At 61.5% G+C, this 18475-nt stretch overlaps 1 protein-coding gene across 1 annotated transcript in view; it reads left to right on the plus strand.

Moving 5' to 3' along the window:
• Positions 1-9608: 9608 nt before the first annotated feature.
• Positions 9609-18475, plus strand: part of NIBAN2 (niban apoptosis regulator 2) — a 30373-nt gene continuing 21506 nt past the window's right edge. Inside the window, exon 1 of the mRNA XM_051807931.1 lies at positions 9609-9715. Within this exon, the coding sequence (XP_051663891.1) occupies positions 9661-9715 (55 nt within the window). The 5' untranslated portion in view covers positions 9609-9660. The remainder of the gene's footprint in view (positions 9716-18475) is intronic.

Here is an 18475-nt window from a genome sequence, read left to right on the forward strand (position 1 = left end):
AATCACGCACAGACACAGAGACACACACACAGCATCACCCCGCACACGGCGTCACCCACAGACACACACCCGGCACGGCCCCGCACGGAGCATCGCACCCCGACACACAGCCGGCACCTCCCCGCACACGGCGGCACCCACAGACGCACACTCGAAATCCTTCTGCACCCGCAATGCACCCGGCATTCCCCCAGACACACCCGGCATCCCCCCAGACACACCCGGCATCCCCCCGAACACACCCGGCATCCTCCCGAACACACCCGGCATCCCCCCGAACACACCCGGCATCTCCCCAAACACACCCGGCATCCCCCCCAGACACACCCGGCATCCCCCCGAACACACCCGGCGTCCCCCCGCACCCAGCATCACCCCCGGACCCAACATCACCCTTCCTCCAACCAGCAGCCCCCCCCTCACCCGGGATTCCCCCGGCCCCGCACCCCCCAGGACTCAGCTCTGCCCCCCCCCCGGGTTTATTTTGGCAGTGCCAAAGCAAAGCACTGCCCCTCCTCACCCCCAGGGCTGCAGCCAGGGCAGGGGGGAGAGGTCTTTAGGGTGAATCAGGCTTATTTCCCACTAAAATATCTTCCCACAAACAGGGGCTCGGTCGCCTTGTGCCCTCCAAGCCACGACGGGCACGGCTGGGGCTGTAAATATGGGGGCAAAAGGGACGTGTTCCCCCTGTGCCCAGCACAGCATCCACCGAGCTTCCCCTCCAGGCTGGCTGTGGGTACATGCCAGGGCCACCAGCCACCGTGGTTGGCCCTGAGCTGGCTCCCAGGGCCATGCCCAGGGGATTTGGGTGCTCCTCGGCTCCCCCTTCCAGACTTGGGCAGCGTGTGATGGGGTGAGCAGGAGGGAATGGGAAAGGAGGGGGAAAAACGGGAAAGGAGGTGGGAAACAGCGCAGTGCCAGTACAGAGCCAGAGCAAATGGCAGCGATCCAGAGGCAGGCTGAGCCTGCAGGTATGTGCATACATATCCATATATATGTATGGCTGGATAGTGTTCACCCCATTGCTTAGGGCAGGACATGGGGTGCCTGAGGACACAGGACAGCAAAGGAGTGCCCAGAGGGCCAGCAGGGTGACAACAGCTCCATCCCATCAGCGTGGGCTCCGCCAGCCCCGGGTCAGGCAGCCGTGCATCCCAACCCTGTGCTCTAAAACCTGCTCCCTCTGCCACTTCCTTAAAAATAATCCGGAGCTGGGTTTGTCAGAGCCGCCGGACTCCGTGCCAGGCACAGGCTATAAATACCAGCAGACTATTTAAGAGGGAGGTATTTATATTGCTCCTCCAGCTCCCTGTCAATCTTCCCGGGGAGGCCGAGCATCGCTTGTCTGTGGCAAAACCACAGCGGGTTTGGAGCTGCAGGAAGGTCAGACCCGGCTGCTGGGGGTCCCCAAGCTGTCCCCCCCTGCCCCTGGGGACACTCAGCTCCCTGGCAGCCGTGTGGTTCCCCTGCATCCATCATACCCGGCAGAGAATATAAATAAGGAAAGAGTGACACTCATTTCGTTGGAAAAATCAGGAAGCAAGCTGTCCCGCTCCACGGGCTGCGTGGGCAGTGCCAGGGTGCCAGGCTGGGGATGGAGGCTTTGGAGGGGAGTGCTGGGAGGGCAGGGGTGGGAACATCCTCCCAGTGGTGGGATGGAGAGAGGGCTGCTTGTGGGAATGATGCTTTTGGTTGCCTTCCTGACAGCACAGCCCGGCACAACAAATATGGGCAGCCCACATCCCGATATCCAGGAGCCTCCTGACCTTGGGGCTGGAGGGGACATGGAGGCTGCTTCCCAACTGGAGGCATTTGCTGGAGTGTAAAATGCCTCCGAATGGTGGGTCCTCCAAGCAGGAACTGTGGAGGACAGTTCCTCCTCTTGCCACAGGCTTTAGATCCTTGGAGACCCCCAGGAGCCTTTCCCTGCTCAACAAAGGGCTCTGGGATCCGCAGCCTGGATGCCCCAGAATGGACCATGTGGAACACCAGGAACAGGGAAGGGAACAGCCTTTCCCCAACCCCCAGGGCTGGGAAGGAACATCAGGGTGGATGGGGAGAGGTGGTGGCTGCTCCCCTCACTCCATCCTGTGCTGGTTTGGTCCAAGTCATGGAAGTTGGGATGGCCAAGTCTGGCAGCTGGGACCTCACTAAATAATGGAGGGAGATGAGAGGCTGGATGAGGGACCGGTCTGGGAGTCAAGGAATCAGATGGATCTGGCTGAAACTGGTTTTCCTGAAAGACAAATTTAAGGATGTCTGTGGCACTGAGGGGAAGCTGGTGTAGGAGACGCTTTCCTGAGCAGTCCTGAAGCCACATCCTTCTCCCTCCTTGCTGGTCCTCTGGAATCTGGGCTGGAAGGCCTCCATCTGAGCTTTTTTAACCCCCAAAATTGAGTTAATAATTGTCAAGCTGTTGGAAATGTGTTTAACTGGGGGAAATGGGGGGGGTCCCACAAACTCCTGAGTCCTGGAGCTGGGGTGAAACACCAACAGCTCCTACTGACCTGCTGCCCACCTTCCCTGGGGACTCTCCAGGAGCATTTGGGATATTAGGCCACCTGTGGGGCAGCCATGGGAGGGTGTGAGAATATCCAGGGAATGCATCCATTGTCAGGGGATGTGGAATGGGGAGGCCACTTCCATGTCACCCTGAGAGCAGGCAGAGGCAAACTGCTGGCTACTAAATGACTCAACCCAGGAATGTGTCCCAAGGGAAGGTGGCTCAGGGACAGGGAGGGCACAGTGTCACCCGCTGCATTTGTCCCCACGAGCTGCCTGGGGCAAAGCTGCTCGGGGTTAATCATCTCCCAGTGCCTGGTTTTCACTGGAGCCACTGAGGGGTGGTGGCTGAGCAGACACTTGCTCTGGGTGCCTGGGGTTTTCCCACCATTTCCAGCTGTTCCTCATTGCTCACACATGAGGTTTTTCCTTTCCCTGGTGCAAATGCCAGAGTTGTGCCTGCAGTGACCCAGCACCAGCCCTTGCACGATGTGTGCCCCGTTCCTGCCCAGGGTTTGGAAGCAGGGAAGAACCCACAGCCCTGAAAACCACTCTTCCCAGTATCCCACAGCAAGGAGCAGAGCCAGGGCCACATCCTGGACTGATCCTTGCTGGGAGTAGCCACCAGAGCCAAAGAGGCTGAGACCATCATTCCCAGCATCCAGTGCCCATCAGCGTGGGCTCCTGGGGAGAGCTGGGCAGCTGGCAGAGCCCCCAGCCCCTCCTGGGTCCCCACAGCAGCTGGAGGGGCTGGGGAGGCACTGCCCATGCCCCATGCCTATCCCATGCCCCATGCCCATCCCTATGCCCTGTGTCCCATGCTGTGCTCATGCCTTGTATCCACAAACATTCCACGTGCCCGTGCCAGTGCCTGTTCCCATGTTCCGTGCCATGCTGGTGCCCCTGCCCATACCCTGTGCTCATCCCGGTGCCCACAGTGGTGCCTGCACCCCACGCCCCGTGCCGTGCCCGTGCCTGTTCCCATATCTCATACCCCGTATCCCCTATCTCATACCCCGTATCCCCTATCTCCTATCCCATGCCACGCTGGTGCCTATGTCGCCAGTCTGTCGCACCCTCCGCAGGCTGCACCGAGCCGATCCCGGCTCCCTGCCAAGGCCTGGCTGGCGGCCACCAGTTATCCCAGTGCCGACCAGCAGAGGGGAATGACGGTCCGCACGAGCCTCCCTCCTCCTCCTCCCGTGCCCTCCGCACCGGCGGCTGCGCTCCCCCGGCCCCGCCGTCCCCTCCCTGCCCCGGGGCGCTGGCGGGCGGGTGGGTGCTCACTCACGGGGGGGTGAGGGTGGGGTGACACCCCCCGACCCCTGCTCTGCCTGCCACAGCCCCATAGCACCGGCTGGTGGCGTTCTGCGGGTCCCCAGCGGCCCCCGGCCAAGGTCCCCCTATCCCTCGGGGCGGAGCTCCATGTCCGGGCTGGAGCTGGGGACGGAGCTGATGGATCCTGTGTGGAGGTTCCGTGCCCAGTCTGGAGCTGATGCATCCTGTACAGGGATCCATGTCCGGGCCGGAGCTGGGGCTGATGGATCCTGTATGGAGGTTCCATGCCCGGGATGGAGCTGGTGGATCCTGCACAGAGCTCCATGCCCAGGCTGGAGCTGGGGTTGGAGCAGATGGATCCTGAGCTGATGGATCCTGCACAGAGCTCCATGCCCAGGCTGGAGCTGGGGCTGGAGCCGAAGGATTCTGAGCTTATGAATCCTGCCCAGAGCTCCTGCCCGAGCTGGAGCTGGAGTTGGAACTGATGGATCCTGCACAGAGCTCCATGCCCGGGCTGGAGCTGGGGTTGGAGCAGATGGACCCCATGCACAAAGCTCTGTGCCTGAGCTGGAGCTGGGGCTGGAGCTGATGGATCCTGTGTGGAGGCTCCATATCCAGGATGGAGCTGATGGATCCTGCCCAGAGCTCCTGCCCGGGCTGGAGCTGGAGTTGGAGCTGGAGCCGGTGGATCCTGCCCCTGATTCAGCAGAAGCCGGTCGAGGCAGGCCTGATTCAGCACTGCTTAATGACGCTGTTATCTGGGAGCGAGCGCTGCAGTCAGCGGGACCGAGGGTGCAGCAGCCCGCGGGCACGGCACCACCGCTCGCGGGGCTGGGCAGAGCTGCCCTCGCCTTTATCAGCAGCGGGGAGTTTTATTGCTGCAATTACGCAGCTGCTAATTGCACCAAGACCGATTCTAGTGACGGCGAGCAGCCCCCGGCGCAGGAGGACACTTTCACCCCCTTGTTTGCCGGGAGCTTCTCCCTTCTTCCCAACCCCGGCCGGCTCGGACCCCACCCCAGCAGGTCCCTTAACAAGGACACATCTCAGACACCTCCGAGGCCTCAGAGGTGACCCCGGGTGGGTTTGTACTTGGCTGTCCCGCTGTGGGTGGGACTTGAGCCCCGCTGCAAGGGACAGCCCGAGCCGCCCCCTCCCGAGCACCCACAGCGATCGGCTTTCCCGGTGAGCCGGCTGAGATGGAAACACATCCTTGTCCGGGGTCATCGGGAGTGAAAGGAAAACTCCACTGGTTGCTCCTCCTGTCGGTGAGAGAGAAATAAACGTTTCCCGGGCTGGAAGCTTTATCCTGCAATGCGCTCCCGTGTTCAGGGGTTGCAGGAATTCAGCAGGTCCTGGAGGCGGTGAGGGATTGGGAACAGCCTGTCCTGGGTGCTCTGCAGGTGCAGCGACCGCCTCTGCTGCTGAGAGGTCAGACTTTACACTGTGGTAATGACTTCATGGATTTTCCATGAAGGGGATCCTCCCCACAGGCACCAAATCCAGGGGGATCAGTCGAGGGGGCAGGAGGGCAGAGAGCTGAGCACAGAGAGCCTGGCAGGCTTGGTTGGACTGCAGTGAGCATAAAAAATATCCCAAATAATCAACTTTTTTTATTAAAAATACTTCCTCATGGCCATGGATTGGGGCATCAGAATCACCCAGGAGATGTTCTGGGTCCCTGGGAGGGTGAAGGACAGATGTGGAGCACTTTGCTCACCGTGATGGACTAGTGTACCATCCCCAGGCATTGAGGGCTTTACCAATCTGGGAACTGTCTCAGCTCACTGCTGCCATCACCACCGTCCCAGGAGCTGCCTGAAACCACGAGAGTCTTTATTCTCCTTGGCTCTATTCAGAGGGAAATCCTGCATTTGGAAGCTGGGATGATTCGGGCAGCTCCAGGCAGATAAGCATGATTTCCATATGTTCAGTGAGATGTAATGAGATGGGATGATTAGACTTTATCACGCTGCAGTTCTGTACAACTCTGCTGCTGCACGTGGGGCAGGGGGTGATAAACCCATTTGAGCACCACTCGTGGTGCAGGAGCTGCTGGTTTGTTTTCCCTCTGCTCAGGGCTCCTGAACCGGGTGGCACTGCCTGGAACCTTTGCAGAGGGATGCAGGGAAGGGGAGCAGGGATCTGCCTGAGTTGGTGGGCAAGTGCTGCTGCCTGTCCCTGAGCCAAAAGATGGAGCCTGCAAAGGGGGATGGATTTAAAAGCATCCTCAGGGAGGATGGAACCAGGAGAGCAGCAGGGGGATGTGTCTGCACCCCTTGTCCTGCCACAGCAGAGGGGCTCAGTGCTTGAGCAGGGCCAGGCTGGGCTTTGCTCCCAAAAACTGGCAGCAGGAGAGGAAGGACGAAGCATTCCCATCCACATCACCTCCATTGGGACAGCAGGGATGAGGGAAACACACACCAGGACCATGTCAGGGACAATCCCCTCTGCATGTGACCACATGGGAATACAGGAAAATGTGCTCAACCTCTGAGCTTTGAGCCTCCAAATCATGACAAAACCCTTCAGACAACTGCTTTATTCCCCCTTCCCAAGCTTTATGACACCAAACTGGGGAGAGTGTTGATCTACTGGAAGGTAGGAAGGCTCTTCCGAGGGACCTGGACAAGCTGGAGAGTTGGGCTGATTCCAGTGGGATGAGGTCCAACCAGGCCAGGTCCTGCACTGTGGCCACAACAACCCCCTGCAGCACCATGGGCTGGGGACAGAGGGGCTGGAGAGCAGCCAGGCAGGAAGGACCTGGGGGTTTGGATGGACAGGGAGCTGAACATGAGCCAGCGTGTGCCCAGGTGGCCAAGAGGGCCAATGGATCCTGGCCTGGCTCAGGAACAGTGTGGCAGCAGGAGCAGGGAGGGGATTCTGCCCCTGTGAGGCCACCCCTGGAGTGCTGTGCCCAGCTCTGGTCCCTCAGCTCAGGAAGGACATGGAGGGGCTGGAGCAGGTCCAGAGAAGGGCAACCAGGCTGGGGAAGGGTCTGGAGCACAAGTGCTGTGAGGAGAGGCTGAGGGAGCTGGGGGGGCTCAGCCTGGACAGGAGGAGGCTCAGGGGAGACCTTCTCACTCTCTGCAACTCCCTGCCAGGAGGGGGGAGCCGGGGGGGGGTCGGGCTCTGCTGCCAGGAACCAGCAGCAGGACAAGAGGGCACAGCCTGGAGCTGCCCCAGGGCAGGTTTAGGTTGGCCATTGGGCAGAAGTTGTTTGCAGAGAGAGGGATCAGCCCTTGGAATGGGCTGCCCAGGGAGGGGGGGGAGTCCCCGTCCCTGGAGGGGTTTGAGCAGAGCCTGGATGTGGCATCAGTGCCATGGGCTGGGTGACAAGGTGGGGTTGGGTCAAGGGTTGGACTTGATGACCTCGGAAGTCTTTTCCAACCCAGTTAATTCCAGGATTCTATGATTTAGCAGCTGAGCCTGTCTCTGCCACCAGCCAGTGTGTGCCAAAAATTCAGCTCTGCGTCACCACTTGGCACCGACTGACAGTGCCAGGACATCGTGCTCATCTTCAGGTGGTTTTGGGAACCTCCAAAAACAGCCTCTGTGTCTGTGGCACAGCCTCCAGTCTCTGTTGACTTGCTATTTCTGCCCGCCACAAACAAACCCTTCCTGTTTGCAAATCAACAATATCAATGCTGGCTATTTTTTACCTTTTAATTAAGGTTTTATTTTGTTATTTATTTAACAAACACATCAGTGGGTAAAAGAGGCAGGTAATGACTCAGTGTGTAGTGCTCCAGTGCTTACGTGGATTGATTTTTCAAAAATAAGGCTTTTATACCACTTACTTGGTCTATTTAGCAGGACTGTGTGTGCACTGCCTAAATAATACTCCATATATTGCTTTTTTTAAAGGGATGGAGCTTGCTTTCTAATAATGAAGTCATTTGCACGGGTAGATGTTCACATTTATTTTCAATTTGAAGGGGGTGGATGCATTTTCACCACCTTTCAAATACCATCACCCCACTAAGGCAGACTTTCAAATGAATTCAGAGCCAGACTCCTCGGGGATCAGTGTGGGGGAAAGTGTTTAAAAGCCTCCAGTGGAACAATTTTCTATTGGAAATGAGATTTAGCTGTAGACAAATTTCCCAGGAGAATCCCTTGATTTCAACACCATTTTGGCCAGAGAAACAAACTGCAAACAAGCCCTCTGCCAAGGGGAAAACCTTCTTATGGGGCACCACGGAGAGGAAAAGGGAAATACTTCAGCTTTGGAGTTATTTTCCCTTCGAAATGACTTGCAGGAGTGCTAAGATGGGAAAGGCTGATGCACTGAGGGCATTCCTGGGGGGAGAGCCCAGCCCAGGGGGGATCCCAGCCCCATCCACCCTGGCTGCTGTGGGCGCTGGGACAGATGCAGGTGTGGCACCTGGATGCCAGTTGATGTTCTTTGGCCTCGTGTGGAGTGTTTGTCTTCAGCAGAGCTTGGTTTGGCACGGCAGCACCCACACCCCTACCCCGACAGGAGGATGCTGGGCCCCTAAGGGAGGGGGGCAGGACCCCCTGGTGTCCCCCCCGGGTGTGCCAGGCTGGGGGTAGCCCCGTTTCAGGGTGGCAGCAGGCAGGGAGAGGCGTTTCCAGCCTCCCGCCCCCTCCCCATCGCCAGCCGGCCAAGCAGAGCTATTTCAGGAGGATAAACAGGATGCCTCGCTCCCGGCTGGCCACCTCCATTCCTCCCTCCCACAGCCCTCCAGTAAACAGGCCAGCCCAGGAAAAGCCTCCCGGCACAACCCCGGAGCCCAGAGCGAGCCAAGCAACCTGGCCACAGCTCAGCCGAGCTTTGCCCAGCCCAGCCCAAGCTTCCAGTGGTCTGGAAGCATCCAGGGAAAGCAGAGCGATCCCAAAGCGCGGATCCACCTCGGCAGCGACTCCCTGGAGCCGCCCCGCAGCTGGGAACCGCTTGAACTTTCTGGTCACACCACCACGTCCTCCTCCTTCCTCCTCCTCCTCTTCCTCCCTCGGTCACACCCCGGCTGCTCGCTGTGCCCGGGGTCTGGGAATGACACCGGCCAGGCCTTTCCTTCAGCGGGATCGTGCCCAGGCAGCGCCGGAGAATCCTGCGAGGGCTGTTTCCGCCTGTTGCTCTTGGGAAAGGAGCTGCAGCAGCAGCGGGAGGAAGGTGGAGCTTTTCCACCGCTTCCTCCAGCTCCGCAGCTCCGGCTGCTTCCTGCCGGTGTGTCCAAGGAGACTTTGCTGGATCGGTGATCCTGGGGAGATGCCAGCCCCCATCCCGGCAGAGCGGAGCCAAACAGCTCTTGGTCCTAAATCGGTGGCCGGGGAGGGTTTTAAGTCAACTTGAGTTCTTCCATCCCATTTTCCCACAGGCTGGGGAGGGAGGGGGGCCCCGCGCCGGCTCCCACGGCTGCTTTTCCACCTTGGCACTGCAGGAGCAAGGTCAGGGCAGGAGGCCCGGGGTGTGGGCACAGGTAGGACAGAGCCCGGGTGTTGCAATGCCGGGAGTGGAGGATCCCGGTGCCAACACGGAGCCGGTTTTCCCGGCGGCAGCGCCCGCCGTGGGACCCGCGGGTGTGCGGGGGGAAACACGGGGCTGTGCGGGTCCGGGGGAGAGGACACGACACATCCCCCCCCCCCCTCCAGCCTCCCCATCCCCCAGCGAGCAATTAGAGCGGCTAATTACCCGGCGGGGGGACCCCCGCGCCCCCCCAGCACCGGTGCCGGGGGCGGCGGGCGGGACGCGGGGCGGTGCGGGGGGAGTGGCCGGGGGGGCCGTGGGGCGCCGCGCTGCCGGGCCGCCCCGGGCGCTGCCTTCCTCCTCCTCCTCCTCCTCCTCCCCCCTCTTCCCTCTTCCCTCCTCCTCCTGCCGCTCCTCCCGCCGCCCGGCCCGGCCCGGCTCCGCTCGCCATGGGAGATGTGGTCTCCACGCACCTGGACGAGGGTCGCCGCCAGCACATCGCGGGTGAGCCCCGGCCGCGCCCCCGCTCCCCTTTTATCCCCGCCGCGCTCTCCCCATCCCTCCTTCAATCCCTTTGGGAACCCCCCCGAACAATATTCCCGGGACCCCCCCTCCTGCTCGTCCCCTCTCTGTCTCTTCAGACTTCTTTATTTTCCCCGTTTCCGCGTGGTTTTGCCCGGGCACGGTCCGGGGGGCTCAGCGACGGTGCCCGAGGTACCCGCCAGGCTCCCAAGTGAAGGGCTGGGCTGTGCCGGGGGTGTTTGTGTTCCCTCTGGGGGCCTTGTCTGTGCGCGAAGCCCCCCCGGGATTCGGGGAGGGAAGAGGGGAGCTCTTCGGGGGATGCTGGAAGCCGAATCCGGTCGGGAACATTGCTGTCAGCACGGCGACTGCTGGGGCTGGCTGGCAACTGAGTCTTCTCCGCCTTTACAGTGCTGGGAGATCCTTAGGGAAGCCCCCCCGCCAAAGGTTCTGGGGTGGAGGGAAGGCCCTCAGCCTTCCCGGCACAGGCAGGACACAGCAGTGCCCCCGCCACGGCCGTGGGACGGGGCAGGGTGACAATGTGGTTATTGAGAGCCCGTCTGTCCCGGGGCGGCAGCGCCTCGCCCCTGGCACGGGATGTCTGGCCAGAGCCGCCTGGGAACCGCGGGACGTGGGATTAGGGCTCTGCACAGGCAGGGGTTGTTCGAAGCAACGGCTGGGGAGGGGAGGTCAGAGATGCTAATTGGGGCCTGCGGGGACTCGCTTGACCCCTGTAAGTGGGGTCACCCCTCTGTCGCGGTGCCGGGCTCCCCCGAGCCATCTCGCGTCACTGGCGGTGCGGGCACTCGGCTCCCCGGGGCTCCCGAGCGGGCAGGACGTGACCTCCGAGCCCTTTCATGCTCCGGCTTTGCTTTCAGCTCCCCGGGCTAGAAAACCCCCTCATGTGCAGCGGGCGAAGCCACCCGCCCACCCCGCGGAGCCACACCTGAGGCGGGTGCCAGCACCAAGCGCGGCTCCGTGCTGGACCTTGTGCGTCTCGCCGGGAGCTCAAAGCCTCGGGAGCGCCGGTGTTTTGGAGGTGGCTCCACCGTATCATTGCTCTGTCTCGGCCATAAAGCCACGGGAGTGGCTCTGGAGTCCTTTTGTCCCCAAGGGCTGTGGGGGAAGAGCTGCTGCTGCTGCTGCTGCTGCTGGAGCAGAGCGGTGGAGCTGCCGCGGGACTGGCACGGTGTCTCCCGGAGGAGCCCCTCGGCCCTGCCAGCCCCCGCCGTTCCTGGCAGGAATGCTTACGTGGTATGCGGCTCAGCAGGACGCCAGCAGGTTTTTGAGCTTTGAAGGAGAGCTTGGAACTCGCTCTGGGGTTTTCTCCTCGCATTAGTTAAAGCTCAGAACACGGCTTGTCCGTGAGGCTGCACCAGGCCAGGGCGGCCCACGGCAGCAACGTGTTGGGATCCAAAGCACATCCTGAATTTCCCTTCGACTTGCTGGTTCTCTGTGCAGAGATAGCTCCCTGTGCGAGCCCTGCGATCCTAATCCTGAAGAATAACAAGGAAAAGCCCCGTCTGGGTTTTCTGTGCAGGAATCTGACTCTGCTGGGTCAGGAATTGGGTGTTTGCAAGGCCAGGCTGGATGGCTGAACCCTGGCAGGGACTGAGCTGTTACCTCAGGGGGGGGTTCAGCCCATGGGCAGGGGGGCTGAAAAGTAGAAAAAGTGGGAAAAAGGTTTAATGGGAAAAAGATTTAATGGGAGAAAGATTGCTGTGGAATAGGATGCTGGAGACTGGGCTGGGATGTGTCCTGGGCCACGCTGCAGCCCTGAAGGTTTGGAGTGAGCAAGGGGGACACGCACCTGCACTGGGACACCTCCCTGGGAGAGACTGGAGCAAACTGGGTTCCTGGAGCACCTCTCAGCTCTCTGGGTGAGGAGCCCCTGGAGCTGGGAGGGGCCGTAACCCAACAGGCAAGGCACGACTTGCTGTCAGGCATGCAAAGCAACGTGGCGGGGAAAACTCCGGGTTTTCCTGCCTAGATCAGCCTGTTCTCCACTGCTGCAGCTCCAGCTGGCGCCCAGGGAGCGATCCAACCCCTCTCCAAGCAACTTTTCCCAGTTTTCCTCCCAACTTTGGGGAGTTTGGATGTGCTGCCTGGGCTGCTGTGGCCCCTGATTGCTGGAGGGAGCTCTCTGGGGTTGATGGTGCTTCCCGAGGTTGGAGCCCCCGGAATTTCTGGGGAGAACCTGGGCCAGACCTTTCTCCCTCCTGGGAATGGAGCTCTGAGCACTGCAGCTGGATTAAAGGCAGGAGGGAGGTGGGAAAAGCCCTCCCATCAGATCCAAGCTGGGAAGGTGCCATGCCCTGTCCCAGCCCCTGTGCTGGTGGCTGATGCCAATGTCACCCTGAAGCCGTGGGCCACACGTGTGTGACCGGTGTGTTGGTGGCTCAGGACCAGGGTCTTTCCTCCCACTGGTGGGACTGGATCCCTCCAAGCAGGCATGGAGGCAGCAGGGATGCTGCTCTGTGCTGGGGCTGTTGGGGCAGCTGGGTGTGATCTCCACCTGGATGGTTCTGGCAGAGCTGCCTGCAGCTCCTGCTTCCCGTTCTCCAAGGTCTCTCTATGACCAGTGTTTCCTTCTCCCTCCCTGCTTTGGATATCTTCCCAGCCTGAGTCGTCCAGTTTGTTTGTCAACACCCTTCAGCTGCCCTCCTCCTCCTCCTCCTCCTCCTCTTCCTCCCAAATGGGGGCTGGGAGTCGCTTCCAACCTGCTGTGTGGGCTGGAGCAGGGAATGGCTCTGCATCTGGGGACATCACCTGGCATGCACAGGGTGTCCTGCCAGGGTTCCTGGGAAAGCTGAGATGTCACGAGGTGACCTGGATTCTTGCACAGCGTCCCCTCCTGTCCAGGGAAGAGACGGTGCTCCCTCCTCCCAGTGCTCTCAGCGTGGAACTGGATGAAGCTGGAATAATTCCATCCCTAGGGCACCCCAGCCCCACGGACCCCTTCTCCAGGGGGATGAGGTGCAGCAGGACTGGCAGGACCCGGGTGGCTCCGTCCTGGGCACCTGGTGGGTGTGAGAGCCCAGGGATGCAGCAGGAGCTGCTGGATGTCTCTGTGGCCAGAGGGATGTGGGGGTGGGTGGCAGCACAGGGAGGGTCCCTGGGAGCTCACACCTTGCTCTGGCATCTCCGGGGAGTCGCCAGCCCGTTAATTACAGAGTAAAGCAGCTGTTAATGTTGGGGTGGGACTTCCACAGCCAGCAGCCCACGCGGTGGTGGCAGAGGTGACACTGAGCCTCATCCCCGGGGCCGGACCTGCGGCATTTCCGCTCCAACGAGCCTTGTCAGGCATCGGTGGCTGCACATCCCTGATCCCACCCAGGGGCACCCTCCTGCTGCCTGGGTGCTGCTGGGATGGGCCGCGGGATCAGATCCAGAGGTGCCCGGCAAATGCCAGGAGGTGCCGAGCTGCGGTGTGCCACAGGGATGGAGGCTGCTGGCAGCGGGGAGAGGTTTGCTGTGGCTTCCCTGAGCGTGCCACTCATTTCCCGGCCTTGGCCACAGCTCCAGCCGGCGTGGGAGGCGGAGGCTGCCGGCGCTGGGCTCTGGGGTGGGTCTGGAGGCTGAAACCTCGCCCTGCCCCCGGGGAGGCGGTGCAGGGAGGCTCCGAGGGACCGCGCCGGAGACCTGGAGTGGTTTCTCTTAACGAAATGTGTCTTTTCTTTCATGGTGAAATAAAGAACTCCCCTGGCATGTCAGGGCTCCCTGCCAGCGGGAGGGGCTGGTTCTGGCAAGCCGAGGCTTTACCTGCAGCCGTCGTGTCGGGGCACGGGGCTCTCTCAGAGCCAGCGTGTTGAGGCAAGGGGACATTGTTCTGGTGGCCTCCCCACGTGTGCAGGCAATAGGAGCCCTCCCTGCCCTGCCCGTGCTCAGCCCCGGGGGCAGAGCCTGCCTTCCCTCTGGGAGGGCTTTCCCTGCCTCCCCCAGTGAGGGTTTATCCAGAGGCCTTGCCTCGGGCAAGCTGGGGCAGGCACGGAGGGTATCCCTGCTCTGCCTGGGACAGGAGGAGCAGAGCTGGCACTGCAGCTGAGAGCTCTTTTGGGGCTCCTGGCTCAGCCCAGGGAGGGAGAAGCACCCATAGAGCAGGAGAATGCCATGGCAGTATCAGACACCCCTAAACCCACTGCAGGGACCCAGCGAGGGAAGCACAGCCAGGAGCTGGGATTTCCCAAGCCTTTGCCTCCCTGCTTCCCTCAAATCACTGCAGAGGCTGGCTCAGCTCAGAGGGGCTCAGTGCCTCTTGGCACAGCCCTTGCCAGCTCTGTCCCACCCTCCTTGGATGGACAGGCTCCTGTGTCTCCAAGCTTTCCAGCAGGAAGAACAACTGGAGGGATCCAAGGGTGCTGATCCACAGGCAGTTGCTGTGATGTGAAGAGGGGTGAGGACCAGCTCTCCACGACAAGGCTGAGCACCCTCTCTGCCCCTGCAGCACCCAGGTCTGACCCCACCACCCAGTTTGTAGGAGGTGTCACCTCCCCCTGGGGCTGCAGCTCCTGGAACCCAGCTGGTGCCTGGCAGTGAGGTCCCCAAGCAGGAGCTGTGTCCCTTCCCCAGCCCCTGGCTGGCCCTGGAGCCTTGTCCAGTGCCTGGATGTGCTGCACTGGCTCCATGGAGAGCCCAGTGCCAGGGGCCAGGAGGGGAGGAAGGGGCAGAGCAGAGCTTCCTCCCAGTCTCTTGGACTGGAGAGGGAGGAAGGAGCAAAACTCCACCTTTTCCCCTTTTTCAAAGGGAAAGGGCAGCGACATTTGACACAGGTCCCAGCTCTGGCTAGTAGAGCACAGTGCCTTTCTCTGTGCCCTCCTGCCCTTCTCTGTGCCCTCCTGCCCTTCCCTGGCAGGGATCTGTCCCTGCCTGCAGCCTGGCTCCCAACTCTGCTCTGGGGAACTCAGACCCTTCACTACAGGAGTCCTGGAATGGGACATTCCCCCCCAGTAGGATGGATGGGATGCTCTGCCCTGGAGCTGGCAGGGGACCTATGACAGGATTTTCCCCCTCTCCTGCTATGCTGGTGGCTCCTGGGGCACAGGAGGCTTGTCCTGTCTTCCCCTCTTCCTCTCCCAGCTCTGCTCAGCCCCGGGGGGGTTTCTCTGGATGAAGGGATGTGCCCAAAGCTGGGGTGACCTCGATGCCACTATGTGGGGCAGGAGAGCGAGGCTGCCAGCAACCAGGTACCCAGAGTGGTGGTGGCTGAGCCATGGGAAGCATCCTGAGCCCCTTCCTCTCATCCCAACACATGCAAGGTATCACCTGAGACCGGGACAGAGCCTTGCCTTGGACACATCCCTGCCTTGGGATCATCCCTGCCTTGCCTGGGAGCCTCTTTGCCAGCTGCTGCCCACCCTCCTGCAGCAAGGACAGGCTCTGTGCTGCCGGGCTCTGGCTGCCAGCCCCACAGGGGGGGCACCATGCCAGAATGTCCATGGTTTACCAGGCTCTGCAGTGCCTCTGGAGCATCCTTGGCCCTGGGAGACACTGATCCCTTGGCCACCCTCAGCTGGAGTATCACCCTCCATGGGGAGGAGGCAGCAGGGATTGGGGGTGTGGGGCAGAAGAACCAGGCACAGGACCCTCTCCAGGGTCAAGGGCTGCAGCAGAGCCCAGGACAGGCTCAGGGCTGTTTTGTTCAAATGCCTCTTGATGGCCTTTTTTTTTTGGATTGTACATAAAAGTCTTTGTTTGGGTCCCCTCCCGTGGGGCTGGATTGGGTTTCCCACTGGCACCGTCCAGCTGGGCAGAAGGAGAGGTGCCAAGTTCAGCTCCTCTCCCTGGGGCTGGGCCTGGGGGGACATGAGGGGACTGGCTTTTGTCCTCTGCCAAGCCAGAACCATTTGTTGGGACATCTTGGAGCAAGAATCACCCACCCCCAGCTGCCCCCAGCACACGAGAGACCTGGAGATGTCCGAGTTTGCTCTGACCCCTTTGCCGTGGGGACTCCCCCGCTGCCACAGCTCCCGGGGGCCGGGGGTGCCCGGAGGCTGCCGGTGCTGGTGCACACCCTGCCCGGCGTGGTGGGATTGCGCCATTGCAATGCTGCCCGGCCGGTGCCGGTGGATGAGCCGGACCTTATCTGGGGAGGGGTGATGCTGGTCCCACCCTGCTGCGGGGAGAACCCGCTCCGGGGTGAGCACCCAACGCTTGGAAGCTCTTCCCCAGCCTGGTGGGACCTCGGGGGACAAGAGATATGTGGGGTGATGTGGCTCCAGCCAGGATGAGGGTTTGGGGGGTGGTGTCCAGCTTGAGCCGAGCTGCTCCACGGGGATGCTTCATCTCCCCACAGATTCCCCCAGCCCGGGGGACATATCCTGACAGTCCTGTGAGTGCAGTCACCCCTGGGACATATCCTGACAGTCCTGTGAGTGCAGTCACCTCTGGGACATATCCTGACAGTCCTGTGAGTGCAGTCACCTCCGCTGGTGCTCTGGAACCCAATCCCTGTGCCCACCGGGCAGGTGGCACTCTGGGCTGGGCTGATTTTCCCTGTCACCTGCTCCCCAAAACTTTGGAGCATTGCCCCCAAAGGCAAGGCTGTTCCAAGAGGAAGGGACGGAAGAGGGGGTCCTGCCTGGAGCAGGCAGGTGGGATGGGCAGCAGGGGATCTCCTCCTGCCCCCACCCCTCGGAGGCTGTTTGGGCAGGGAGGTTCAGGGCAGGCATCTGGCGCTGGGCTCAGTCCAGCCCTGACCAGCTTCTCGAGGCGTTCAAAGGCCCCGAACGCTGTTTGTTATTCACATGCACATTCCTCGCACGCAGCTCCGCAGCAGCCTTGTTCCCAGGAAGCAGCGGGACACCGGCATCCACGCCACGGGAAAACACCCGCCGGCACGTAGCCGGCCACTAATGCCGCTCCTGCCGGGCTGGATGTGACCCCGAGCCGCGGGAGGGGCTGGGGCAGGGGGCTGAGTGCGGCTCGTGGGGGACGGGGGAGCGGGAGCTGTGGGTGAAGGTGTCTGGCGAGAGCACCTTCAGGGTTTTTTGGCTGTTCTGAGGCTGCGGAGCTGCTGCCGAATGCGCTGCTCCCTTCTCAGCCCCGTGGATGCCGCGGTTGGCCCCAGACCCTGGCAGGTCCGTTTCGGCAGGTCGGATTGTCCCGGCTGGGAGAGGAGCGGGGTTGTGCAACCACCGCTCCTGGGCGAGGTGCTGGGAGGTGGGGTGGGCGCTCCACGGTGGGCACAGACCCCTGGGAGCATCCCTGGGATACTCCCGGGGACACACGGGATGGGGGAATGCCACAGGGCGCCGGTGAAGGGTGCACCTTGCAGGGAGCCGTGTCCCCGACGGGTGCCCCAGCCCTGAGCTGGCACTGAGGGCACTTCTGACTCATCCGGGGGCAGAGCCGTGTGTGGCAAAGGCAGGGCGAGAGAGGATGAACCGGTTCAGGCCTGGCCCCATCTGGTTTCTCCTCCGAGGCTCCGCTGCCTCATCCCTTCCTGCCGCTGAGCCCCGTCCTGCCCACCCTTCCCCACCGCGGCTGAGTCAGAGGGCGGGTGAGGGGCCGCTCCAGCCCGGGGGAGGCAGGATGTGCTCCCTTTCCACCCAGGCCGTGCTTCTGAGCTGATTTCTAGTTGAAAATATTCCCGCTGGATTTTGGAGTGCCGCTGGATCCCTGGTGCTGAGCTGTGCCCGGGTGCAGGCATCAGAGCAGCCTCCACTCCTGGCTTGTCCCAGACAAGCTCAGTCTAAATCCTGACAGCAGCCTGGAGCAGGAACACCCCGGGGTGGTTTTGGGGGGTTTGTGTGAAAGGTGCGTTTTGGTGCAGAGGGGAAACTGTCCCCAGCTTTTGCTCTCCCTCTCCAGTTTGTTTTTTCCCTGTTCCAGCCTCTCCTGGTCTGCATGAGAGGGGGAAATACAAAGCACTGCTGGGTCAGCCCCTGGGTTTTGCTGCCATCAGGAACAAACCCTCCTGCAGCCCCTTTTTTGCCCCGTGCCCCCCGGGTGTGGAGCTCGTGCCTGACTCCCCCCAGCCTTGGCATCTCCTCTGGAGCCAGTGCTGGAAACCCCCTCCCCGGGGGGTGCTCAGCTGGGCTGAGTCAGGACCACGAAGGAGTTCGTGTTTCTGGGTGGAAATGAGCTCACACTCAAATTCCCGAAACCCTGAGCTGCCGGCTGGGGTTTAACCCTTTGTGTGCCCCCCTCGGCTCTGCACGGTGCTTGTGCCCCGCCCACAGTGGCATCTCTGTCACTGTCCCCTGTGCTGGCTGTCACTGCACCGCTGGTGCTGTGCCTGCCCAGAGCCATCTGCTGTCACTCTGCCATTCCCAAACTCCTGCTGGGATGAGCCTGTGCTGCAGTGGGGTGAGGTGGGACCTGTGTGCACGGGTCCTCATGTCCAGGTGCTGCTGAGGGCTCGTGGGGTGCTGCTGGTTTGAGGTCTGGCTCAGCACCCCATCCCTGGTGTGCTGGGCACCCCATCCACGGCATCCTGTGCACCCCATCCACGGCATCCTGTGCACCCCATCCATGGCATCCTGTGCACCCCATCCACGGCATCCTGTGCACCCCATCCATGGCATCCTGTGCACCCCATCCACGGCATCCTGTGCACCCCATCCACAGCATCCTGTGCACCCCATCCACGGCATCCTGTGCACCCCATCCATGGCATCCTGTGCACCCCATCCATGCTGTGTGCCCGCAGGAGAATGCCCAGACACACTGTCTGCATAATGCCAGGATTTGGGGCACAGGAGGGTGGCCAAGGGACAATGGGCACACCCCTGAGTGTGCTTGGAG

Source organism: Manacus candei, unplaced genomic scaffold (assembly GCF_025592945.1).
Source record: "Manacus candei isolate 608988 ecotype Guabito, Panama unplaced genomic scaffold, ASM2559294v1 h1tg000071l, whole genome shotgun sequence".
Lineage (NCBI taxonomy): Eukaryota > Metazoa > Chordata > Aves > Passeriformes > Pipridae > Manacus > Manacus candei.